At 46.5% G+C, this 12,500-nt stretch overlaps 1 protein-coding gene across 2 annotated transcripts in view; it reads right to left on the bottom strand.

The window, feature by feature from the left end:
• fars2 (phenylalanyl-tRNA synthetase 2, mitochondrial) overlaps nucleotides 1-12,500 on the bottom strand; it is a 422,848-nt gene that overhangs the window by 131,657 nt on the left and 278,691 nt on the right. For both annotated transcript variants that reach the window (XM_083652493.1, XM_083652494.1), the window contains one exon: nucleotides 1,428-1,600. In XM_083652493.1, the coding sequence (XP_083508619.1) occupies nucleotides 1,428-1,600 (173 nt within the window). The remainder of the gene's footprint in view (nucleotides 1-1,427; nucleotides 1,601-12,500) is intronic.

Genomic DNA, 12,500 nt, shown 5'->3' with positions numbered 1-12,500 from the left:
GATAACATGTAGGCATCTGTGTGTAGACTGTAAGTAACCATAGATAACATGTAGGCATCTGTGCGTAGACTGTAAGTAACCATAGATAACATGTAGGCATCTGTGTGTAGACTGTAAGTAACCATAGATAACATGTAGGCATCTGTGTGTAGACTGTAAGTAACCATAGATAACATGTAGGCATCTGTGTGTAGACTGGAAGTAACCATAGATAACATGTAGGCATCTGTGTGTAGACTGGAAGTAACCATAGATAACATGTAGGCATCTGTGTGTAGACTGGAAGTAACCATAGATAACATGTAGGCATCTGTGTGTAGACTGGAAGTAACCATAGATAACATGTAGGCATCTGTGTGTAGACTGTAAGTAACCATAGATAACATGTAGGCATCTGTGTGTAGACTGGAAGTAACCATAGATAACATGTAGGCATCTGTGTGTAGACTGGAAGTAACCATAGATAACATGTAGGCATCTGTGTGTAGACTGTAAGTAACCATAGATAACATGTAGGCATCTGTGTGTAGACTGTAAGTAACCATAGATAACATGTAGGCATCTGTGCGTAGACTGTAAGTAACCATAGATAACATGTAGGCATCTGTGTGTAGACTGTAAGTAACCATAGATAACATGTAGGCATCTGTGTGTAGACTGTAAGTAACCATAGATAACATGTAGGCATCTGTGTGTAGACTGTAAGTAACCATAGATAACATGTAGGCATCTGTGTGTAGACTGTAAGTAACCATAGATAACATGTAGGCATCTGTGTGTAGACTGGAAGTAACCATAGATAACATGTAGGCATCTGTGTGTAGACTGTAAGTAACCATAGATAACATGTAGGCATCTGTGTGTAGACTGTAAGTAACCATAGATAACATGTAGGCATCTGTGCGTAGACTGTAAGTAACCATAAATAACATGTAGGCATCTGTGTGTAGACTGGAAGCTCTCTGCTCTCCTCAAAAGCTAAATGACATCCTCCTCGCTTGATGTTGACGCCATTTTGACGTTTGTTTAGAACCTATTTACTTTAGACGGAACATTTTGTCGTATGTGGTGTGAATATGTCCTTCCTAATGTTTATTCGCATTGCTCTTAGTCTTGATGTGTAAAGGCTAATTTCTTTGAATGAGCAGAAGCATGCAGAAACATGCTTGTGTGTGTGTTTATCAATATGAACATCATCATTCTCATCATTCTGCACATTGTCCATCATTCAGTCTTAATGCCAATGACCAGTCAACTATATTCATTTTTGGATTATGGAGGTGTACTGTATGTGTGAGACAGACTCGGAGAGAGAGAGAGACAGAGAGAGAGTGTGTGTGTGTGTGTGTGTGTGTGTGTGTGTGTGTCTGTGTGCGCGCGTGTGCGTGCGTCTGTGTGCGCGCATGCGTGTCTGTGTGTGTAGTCACCTGGGGTGTGTGAACTGGTCCACCAGTGTGACCTTCTCCACCAGCTCTCCCGCGATGGAGCGGACCAGCTCGTAGAAGTCGTTCTCCGTGAAGCTCTCTCGCCCCGAGTCGCTCTCTCCCTCCGGCAGCCAGAAGGAGATGTCATTATGGAGGGGGGGGTACTTACTGAGGGGCTGGACACACACACACACACACACACACACACACACACACACACACACACAGGGTGACAAAAAGGAGAGAGACACATGATTAACATAGGGTGCGTTCGGAAATCCAATCTGATGCTCTGCACGAAAATGAGAGTGCAGCTGTTCAAAGAGGCAGAGCGTGCTGCTCTTTCTGTATGAATTAACAAACGGGTCATTAGTTTTAAAAACTCTCGTAACGGACAAGCCCGTCTTTTATTGTCACACGAACACCACAATACATGCATGCGGCCACAACACACTCATGCTGACGGTGGCCGGTGAAAAGTGTCCTCTGCATTTAACCCATCCAGGCATGTCCTTTCCTCCGAGGGGCAGGCCAGGAGCAGTGGTCGCTTTCTCGTACAGCGCCCGGGGACCAACTTTGGATGTTGTCGTCACTGGTCGGATGACGATGACGATCTGATCTTCTGCATGTTTTTAGTGGGGGGGTTATATACAGAGGAACCCCCTGGGGGGAGCACGGGGAGAACATGCAAACTCCACACAGAGAGAAAGGCCCTTTCGACGAGATAACCCCCCTCGGCAGGACCCTACCTGGGCAGTAGGCACTGAAGATATGGGGGGGACACAACCACAGCGCCCACAGTGTCCCAGACGAGAATCGAACTCAGGACCTTCTAACTGTGAGGCGACAGTGCTACCGACTGTGCCACCGTACCCCCATTAGCATAGTACCCCAGTAGCATGTGTTTAGAAACACATGCTACTGGCTAGCAGTTAGCTAACTGTTACACATACAAACAGCTCACTCTTATCTGCTCTCAGCTCCACTCCTCCGTTCTCTTCTCTTCCTCTGTGTTTTTTAACCATTTTAGCAGTTCATCATCTCTTGGCGCTCAGACGGAGTGCAGAGAGTGACTCTGCCACTCAGAGAGTGTAGCGCTCTGAATAACCCAAAGCTGTATTCCAACAGCGCTCCCAATTTACCAACGGTCCAGTTTGTGTCAGAGTGCGCTCTGGGCGCTCGGACTGCTATTTCCGAACGCACCCATTGTAGCTTAGGCCACGCTTAGGTGACGACGGTCTCAGCAAACGACAAAGTGTCGTTGCATTCTGGCCTTGGTTCGTGTGGGTACTACTGACTTCTCCAGCCAGCCAGCCTTTGGGCACACACAGCAATGGGGTTCTGAAAGATGAACCAAGAGTCTGCAGAGGCATTGAAGCACATTTCTAATAATCACATCACAGTAGCAGTGATGTGATGTGACTGTAGCAGTGATGTGACTGTAGCAGTGATGTGATGTGACTGTAGCAGTGATGTGACTGCAGCAGTGATGTGACTGCAGCAGTGACGTTTGAACTGAGGTAAGATAATAAGAGAAAGCACTATGTGACTTACTGTAGATTTAGGAAAAAGAGAGGATTTCATATAAAAACACACTTACAGAATGCATTCACAGTAGTGCATAATTCAAGATCTAAAGTATGCTTATTAATTCACTCACAAAGTAAAAATATGCTCATAATTTTGCACTGTGACCTTTTCGATCCTATATTTTACCTTGTAACACTTTTCTATCTCTCTCTATGGTATTTTCTTTTTATCCATAGAGACAGTCGGCATGTGTGGGAACGCCCACAAAATGTTATATGGCTGGTGCGCGAGTCACGGGCTAAAGCCGCCCATATATCTCAATGGGCTGACTCACCAAAGGACGGTGCTGTTGCTCTACACTACAGGTTTGGGGATTCTAGAGAACCAAGAGGACTGTTCAGATGTGCGTTTACTGCGGTGGTTAAATCCTCGATCATGTCTGGCTGGGCTGGGCTAGCAGCTAAATTCTAACTTTGTTGAATGGATAGAACGGGGGATTCCCCCGCCCCCCTTCTCCCCCCGACCACGCCCCCAGCCAGGCTGAGCCAGCTAACCGAACGTCTATGACGAGACATCGCCTCAATCTATGTAAAGCAAAATTGAGTATGTGGGCTCTGTTTGTTTCAAGTTATGTGTTCAGCCACAGCTATGCCGTTTTACATGCGATCGGGCTGAAACCTTCAGGGTGTGTAAAGGGCACCGCTTGCGGGTGACCTGACTGAGCCAGATTTTTTAACTCATTGAGTGCCAATGACGACAATCGTCGTCAATTGCTTTAGTAACGTAGAGTGCCAATGACGACGATTGTCGTCAATTGCGTTTTTTGACGGTGGGACGTGGATCAAAGCCTAATATATCTCCTGTAAAATTTTGGGGCATGTTGAATGTGTATAACCTATTTTACCGACCCATTAGGTGGCGACAGTGCTCTCCAGATTAGAGGAAGGTCCGGAAAACAGCAGGAAAAACCCCCGTGATCAAAGAGAAACCGCTCATGCTGCAGCCAGAGCCATATAGATGGCTCTGACTGCAGCTGATGTTGGCTGCGAACAGCAGTCAATCCGCGCACACAACTGAGCCCCTCTGCCTCTGTCTGTCTGTCTGCATAGTTTCTTCACACGATTAGCCGCCAGAAAGGCAGCACCCGACGCCGAAGGGCCAAACCTTTCCCTGCAGTCCGGTTTGGCATTTCCGTGTCGCGCTGGGAGCCGGCGCAAAAAAACGGAGCGCTCCGAAAATAGACGGTGCGTGTTAGGCTGTGTGTTAGTGTGGGGAGGAGTTTGCAGCTGAGGGGGGGAGAGGGGGGTGGGGCACGCAGGCACCACACAACTACACCACGTCACTACATCAGAAAATATTATCTTCAGACTCAGTGAATGTGCTTGAAATGCTGCATTTCACAAAAGGCGGAATAACTCAGCTTCTAATTTGAAAAGTGTCTTTTTGCTCAAAACAGCCTATCTTCTCCGGCTCATAACTAAAGAACGGAAAATGGGATCAATAAACTATTTTTTGCAGATGATAGAAGAGAGTCTCATCGTTCTTTGTGCGTGTTCGGTGTTTACATAGTAATATCACACAATATTCTGTGGGCCTCGAGAAATCACTGAAAACGCTCTGAAACTCTGGCACTGGGAGCGTCCGTTCTCCAAAAGTGGCTGGCACTCAATGAGTTAATTAGCCTAATTAGCTAATGATGTGAAGTCATCACTGAGGTCATCAGTGATGATGTCATAAGCTGCGCGCACACACACACACACACACACACACACACACACACACACACACACACACACACGGAGGCATTGTGACAAGACTGATCAGTGATGTCACACACATGCTTCCTTGTATATTATGAAAATACTGTAGTTCAATGAAATGTGTTTCTGAAAAACATATGAAGCGAGAAATACTCCGTCATCATGTTAGATCGACAACAGGGAGGATCAAAGTTTAAACATGAGTTTCCAGAGGTGGTGAGTCGTGCTGCAGAGAGAGAGAGAGGCAGTATGTGTTTGAGACCTACTGTGGATTTCTTAAGTGGTCAGTGGTCAACAGTAAAAGACAGTTTGTAAGTGTCTGTGTGTGTGTGTGTGTGTGTGTGTGTGTGTGTGTGTGGGTGGGGGGGGGGGTTCTTAGGGAGCTCAATAGTAAACTATATCAATTTAAGACTTTGGTTGTACTGGACAGCTCCCTGGTGTGTGTGTGTGTGTGTGTGTGTGTGTGTGTGTGTGTGTGTGTGTGTGTGTGTGTGTGTGTGTGTGTGTGTGTGTGTGTGTGTGTGTGTGTGTGTGTGTGTGTGTGTGTGTGTGTGTGTGTGTGTGTGTGTGTGTGTGTGTGTGTGTGTGTGTGTGACTGTGCGTGCGCGCATGCGTGTGTGTGTGTGTAAATCCATGTTGGCAATATCACCCCAGCGGTCACAGTTCATTACTGTTGGATCTGGGGGCCGGTAGGGGACGGGGGAAGCGGAGAGTCTCTGCTCAGGAGAGGTGCACCGGCCCTGGGCAGCAGATGAGCCGTTCTCCCCCACTCTCTCTGGAGGAACCAGGCTCATCAGCTGCCCAGGAGAGGTGTACCGACCCTGGGCAGCAGATGAGCCGTGCACCCCTGCTCTCTCCGGAGGAACCAGGCTCATAAATAAAACTGACAGAGCAGACAGGTGAGGCAAAGACACAGGCTCCGCCAGAGACCGTTTAGAATGGAGTGACTATCTCTAACAATGTGGCCTGCATACTCAGAATGCCATGGGGGAACGTAACGTGGTTTAGTCTACTAGATAAGTAGGAGGGGAGGGAGGGTGGATTCCCCATGCACCTGAGTGAGTAACCAGGTGAGCTAGAAATGCAAACTTGGTGTTTACCATTAGACACATGGAGTGCTTATGAAATGATTAATTAATTAACTTGCATATTTCAAAGACTAGGCATCTCGCGGGCTCGCTAGGCCAGCTTGCATATGCAGCTCGACCGCTGTGGGGGTTCACTTGCTCCTTCACCCGCCCTGCAGCTCGCCCGCTATGCGGGCTCGCCTGCTCTATGACATCACTGAGGACATCATCACGGATGGCATCACTGATGGCAATTAAGGCAATCACCTAATTAAAAAATCCGGCTCCATCAGGTCACAGCCCAGGGGCGGAAGGAAGCCATCATCTCCGTCTGGTTCCTACCCGATTCTACCTACTCCCATCACTTACAGTATATAGCCTCAGACTGATGACATCATCACTGATGACATAATCACTGATGACATCACTGATGACATCATCACTGATGACAGCATTACTGAACTATGGCATCATGGCAATCAGCCTTAGGGCAATAACATTTGGCTCCATCAGGTCACCCGCATGGGTGCTCTTTACACTTCCTGAAAGTTTCAGCATGATCGCACGTAAAACGGCATAGCTTTGGCAGGCCAAAATCTTCTATCTATCATCAGTATAAAAGGGAGCTTGGACTCTCTGTCTGTCTATACAGTCAATGGTCTATCCCACTGATGACATCATCAGTGATGTCATAAATTCACTCTCTCACACACACACACACACACACACACACACAAAGTCCGAGTGATGATGTCATCAGTGATGTCACAAATTGTGACATCATCAGTGATGTCAGAGGCATTGTGACATCATCAGTGATGCACACACACACACACACACACACAAGAGAGAGACAGGCACACACAAACACACACGAGACAGATACACACTGATGACATTAGTGACCCTAAAGGTCCTTACACATCGGGAGCGTTTTTTTCGTGCGATTAATTTGCACGTCAATAATATTTTCCGAACCTATATCAGTCAATGCAACCGTGCATACCAACGGTGAAGTTTCGCTGAGCGTTATTGCGGCGTTTATTTTTTCGAACCACGGTCAATTTTTCAGAAATTCGCTTCCGACGTGTACACATCTGTGGCTGTGATTGACAGGTGGGTCAAAACTCGCATCGCAATTTCATGCCGTATATTCGCATTGCTCTTGATGTGTAAGGACCTTTAGGCGTGTGTCCATATGGTGTCTATTCCTGACATTTAAATGCTGAAGTATGCTGGGGAGCGCTGACCCTAGCGCACAATATACAAAGCAGTCTGAAAATAAATGTTAGCTCAGCAGCGGTAGCTAGCTTGATAGCTGACAGCTAACATGAGCTAACAACACACATACGATGATTTAGCGCAACACACAGTCAGCTGTTCAAAGAGCTGAGGACTCCAACATGGCAGCCAGAGGCTGCATTACATCACCTGAAATCCCTCTACAGTAAAGATGCACAGATGAGCTTTTATGCCATCCTAATCCACATGTACTGTATGCATAAACCATCCGCCCGCCATCCATCCCAACAAATCTACTTTTTAAACATCTGCTCCCAACCGCGCACCCGACAATTCACACCGATATTGCTTTTTAAATTATGTCAAGCAGCAACCGTCTCACATTGGGGAGACGGACTTACTGTTTCTGCTGCCGTGGGATCCCTGCAGTGCAGGTAGGCTAAACTCTGCTGCCGTGGGATCCCTGCAGTGCAGGTAGGCTAAACTCTGATGCCGTGGGATCCCTGCAGTGCAGGTAGGCTAAACTCTGCTGCCGTGGGAACCCTGCAGTGCAGGTAGGCTAAACTCTGATGCCGTGGGATCCCTGCAGTGCAGGTAGGCTAAACTCTGCTGCCGTGGGATCCCTGCAGTGCAGGTAGGCTAAACTCTGCTGCCGTGGGATCCCTGCAGTGCAGGTAGGCTAAACTCTGATGCCGTGGGATCCCTGCAGTGCAGGTAGGCTAAACTCTGCTGCCGTGGGATCCCTGCAGTGCAGGTAGGCAAAACTCTGTTGCCGTGGGATCCCTGCAGTGCAGGTAGGCTAAACTCTGCTGCCCTAGGATCGGTGCAGTGCAGGTAGGCTAAACTTGGCAGCTGTTGCAGTTACATGTCAGCACTTTGCATTTCTGAAGGACAGCTGAGATGATGCACCTCTAGCGGTAAATACCATGCGCTACAAGAGATGGGATGCCTATCATGCCTCGAATTCTTGGTCCATATAATGTAAGGCAAATGATGTCACCGGAACGTCAACAGGAGCAGGAGATTCCTTAGTTCTCCACTGATGTCAGAGAATGAAGACTACGACTAGAACAATCCAGTCATGGGGGAATTTAGTGATTTGATGGCGAGTGTAGCAGGCAAATAGTGTCTTGCTTTATTCAGGGGCATATTGAAATAAGGCAGAGAGTTTACTCACCTATTTTCAGTTCAACTGTATCGATGATGGGGAACACAGTACATAGATTACCCACCTCTGTAGTTTTATTTTCATTTTCATTTTATAAAATTGTATTTATTTTACTCTACAGGAAACCTATATTTGTTCTGCTCTGTCTCAGCTGCTCCCAATAACTGATGTGGTTTAAGTTGGGTCTCTAAGAGAGAGTAACAATAATAAACAGTTGTCAATTCATGATAATACTTTGTCATCTCTTAACTTTAAAGTCGAACTGAACCCGCTCGTCACGTGCGTCGCAGTCTGTTTCAGACTGAAAACATAATTTGTCTGAGATGACAAGTTGAGAGGCGGGTCATAGTATCATGTCGATGATTTGATTTGACAATTCTGTCGACTGGCTTTGGCATTGGTCAATCATGGCGTGTTCCACCCCCAAATCGAGTGGGATTCAGCATGTTGTCGTGCTACGCGAGTGGGATCCGCGGAGTACCAGGCAGCCAGCTGCTTCGTGCGGAGCGAGCGGACAATCCGATGCATGGGTGCTGCCCGCCCGCCTGGAATCTCCGAGGGCAGACCCCTGACAACCACGCTCTCAAGCGCGCGCCTTTTATGCTATTTCTGTAAATACGATATCCCTGGAATGTGCGTTTTAACGAGCCAGTTACATTTCTTTGCATTCTTAGAGATTATAGTTTTTGTTTTTTGTTCATGTTTCTAACAATTGGCCTGTTAGTTGTTAGTTTATGGGATAGGAATTCTGCCAGATGACAGGCGCCATTTTCTACTTCATTTGGAAGAGAAAATGATGCTGAAGATTCAAGATTCAAGATTCAAGATTCAAGATTTTTATTGTCACTCCATGGTACAAGTATCACGTGTGAAATTCTTGAAATGAAGATTTGATTGACAGCTGCATGTCATGATATGATTGGTTGAAATTGGGTAGAAATTTGATAGTACTAGGTGACGTCAGCAAACTATACATTACTGTTATCAATGAAATCTTGAAAAATGAACTTTTGATGTGAAAAAGTGTGAAAAACTAAAGAAATTAGATTTTTGTGATTTTCTTTGCATACATTATTAACTCATTGAGTGCCATGGACGAACATGTTCGTCAATTGGTTTAGTAACGTAGAGTGTCAAGGACGAACATGTTCGTCAATTGCGCTTTTTGACGGTGGGACGTTGATCAAAGCCTTCTGTATCTCCTGTACAAATATTGTAGCTATTGGGTGTGTATAACCTATTTTACCGACCCATAGGTGGCGACCCGGTCGCCACCCATGGGACCCCAAACCTATCCCTGCAGTCCCGTTTGGCATTTCCTTGTCGCGCTGGGAGACGGCCGGGAGCCGCCCGGCGCAAAAACGGAGGCTCCGAAAATAGACTGGGTGCGTGTGGGGAGGAGTTTGCAGCTGAGCGGGGAGAGGGGGGTGGGGCACGCAGGCTCCACAGAACTACACCACGTCACTACATCAGAAAATATTAGCTAGCGTCAGTGAATGTGCTTGAAATGCTGCATTTCACAAAAGGCTGAATATCTCAGCTTATAATTTGAAAACTGTCTTTTTGCTCAAAACAGCCTATCTTCTCCGGCTCATAACTAAAGAACGGAAAATGGGATCAATAAACTTTTTTTGCAGATGATAGAAGAGAGTCTCCTCGTTCTTTGTGCGTGTTCGGTGTTTACATAGTAATATCACACAATATTGTGTGGGCCTCGAGAAATCACTGAAAACGCTCTGAAACTCTGGCACTGGGAGCTTCCGTTCTCCAAAAGTGGCTGGCACTCAATGAGTTAAATAGGTGCACTGCATACCCAGGTATTTGAACTAAAAGAAAGTATTTGAACTAAAAGAAAACAAAAGTCATTTTTGGGTTCAGCTTGACTTTAATACTTATTATACAATGTTGGTAAGAATAAATAAATAAATAAATAAATAAATAAATAAATAAATAATCCTACATGATAAAAAGAAGGCTTCAATCGACGCCGTGATCGGTTATATTGGATCAGCAGATACTGATTCCAGCGATCGGTGATCGGCCATGGATGTATTAAAAGAACTGGATAGGGGACGAGCCACGCCCACCCATGCATTCATGCATGTGACTGTAGCAGTGATGTGACTGCAGCAGTGATGTGATGTGACTGTAGCAGTGATGTGATGTGACTGTAGCAGTGATGTGACTGTAGCAGTGATGTGACTGCAGCAGTGATGTGATGTGACTGTAGCAGTGATGTGATGTGACTGTAGCAGTGATGTGATGTGACTGTAGCAGTGATGTGACTGTAGCAGTGATGTGATGTGACTGTAGCAGTGATGTGATGTGACTGTAGCAGTGATGTGATGTGACTGTAGCAGTGATGTGATGTGACTGTAGCAGTGATGTGACTGTAGCAGTGATGTGATGTGACTGTAGCAGTGATGTGATGTGACTGTAGCAGTGATGTGACTGTAGCAGTGATGTGATGTGACTGTAGCAGTGATGTGATGTGACTGTAGCAGTGATGTGATGTGACTGTAGCAGTGATGTGATGTGACTGTAGCAGTGATGTGACTGTAGCAGTGATGTGATGTGACTGTAGCAGTGATGTGATGTGACTGTAGCAGTGATGTGATGTGACTGTAGCAGTGATGTGATGTGACTGTAGCAGTGATGTGATGTGACTGTAGCAGTGATGTGATGTGACTGTAGCAGTGATGTGACTGTAGCAGTGATGTGATGTGACTGTAGCAGTGATGTGATGTGACTGTAGCAGTGATGTGACTGCAGCAGTGATGTGATGTGACTGTAGCAGTGATGTGATGTGACTGTAGCAGTGATGTGACTGTAGCAGTGATGTGACTGTAGCAGTGATGTGACTGCAGCAGTGATGTGACTGCAGCAGTGACGTTTGAACTGAGGTAAGATAATAAGAGAAAGCACTATGTGACTTACTGTAGATTTAGGAAAAAGAGAGGATTTCATATAAAAACACACTTACAGAATGCATTCACAGTAGTGCATAATTCAAGATCTAAAGTATGCTTATTAATTCACTCACAAAGTAAAAATATGCTCATAATTTTGCACTGTGACCTTTTCGATCCTATATTTTACCTTGTAACACTTTTCTATCTCTCTCTATGGTATTTTCTTTTTATCCATAGAGACAGTCGGCATGTGTGGGAACGCCCACAAAATGTTATATGGCTGGTGCGCGAGTCACGGGCTAAAGCCGCCCATATATCTCAATGGGCTGACTCACCAAAGGACGGTGCTGTTGCTCTACACTACAGGTTTGGGGATTCTAGAGAACCAAGAGGACTGTTCAGATGTGCGTTTACTGCGGTGGTTAAATCCTCGATCATGTCTGGCTGGGCTGGGCTAGCAGCTAAATTCTAACTTTGTTGAATGGATAGAACGGGGGATTCCCCCGCCCCCCTTCTCCCCCCGACCACGCCCCCAGCCAGGCTGAGCCAGCTAACCGAACGTCTATGACGAGACATCGCCTCAATCTATGTAAAGCAAAATTGAGTATGTGGGCTCTGTTTGTTTCAAGTTATGTGTTCAGCCACAGCTATGCCGTTTTACATGCGATCGGGCTGAAACCTTCAGGGTGTGTAAAGGGCACCGCTTGCGGGTGACCTGACTGAGCCAGATTTTTTAACTCATTGAGTGCCAATGACGACAATCGTCGTCAATTGCTTTAGTAACGTAGAGTGCCAATGACGACGATTGTCGTCAATTGCGTTTTTTGACGGTGGGACGTGGATCAAAGCCTAATATATCTCCTGTAAAATTTTGGGGCATGTTGAATGTGTATAACCTATTTTACCGACCCATTAGGTGGCGACAGTGCTCTCCAGATTAGAGGAAGGTCCGGAAAACAGCAGGAAAAACCCCCGTGATCAAAGAGAAACCGCTCATGCTGCAGCCAGAGCCATATAGATGGCTCTGACTGCAGCTGATGTTGGCTGCGAACAGCAGTCAATCCGCGCACACAACTGAGCCCCTCTGCCTCTGTCTGTCTGTCTGCATAGTTTCTTCACACGATTAGCCGCCAGAAAGGCAGCACCCGACGCCGAAGGGCCAAACCTTTCCCTGCAGTCCGGTTTGGCATTTCCGTGTCGCGCTGGGAGCCGGCGCAAAAAAACGGAGCGCTCCGAAAATAGACGGTGCGTGTTAGGCTGTGTGTTAGTGTGGGGAGGAGTTTGCAGCTGAGGGGGGGAGAGGGGGGTGGGGCACGCAGGCACCACACAACTACACCACGTCACTACATCAGAAAATATTATCTTCAGACTCAGTGAATGTGCTTGAAATGCTGCAT

Source organism: Poromitra crassiceps, assembly GCF_964638095.1.
Source record: "Poromitra crassiceps genome assembly, chromosome: 2".
In the NCBI taxonomy this organism is placed as follows: domain Eukaryota; kingdom Metazoa; phylum Chordata; class Actinopteri; order Beryciformes; family Melamphaidae; genus Poromitra; species Poromitra crassiceps.
The sequence above is the reverse complement of the archived record's forward strand: the minus strand, read 5'-3'. Positions and strand labels throughout refer to the sequence as shown.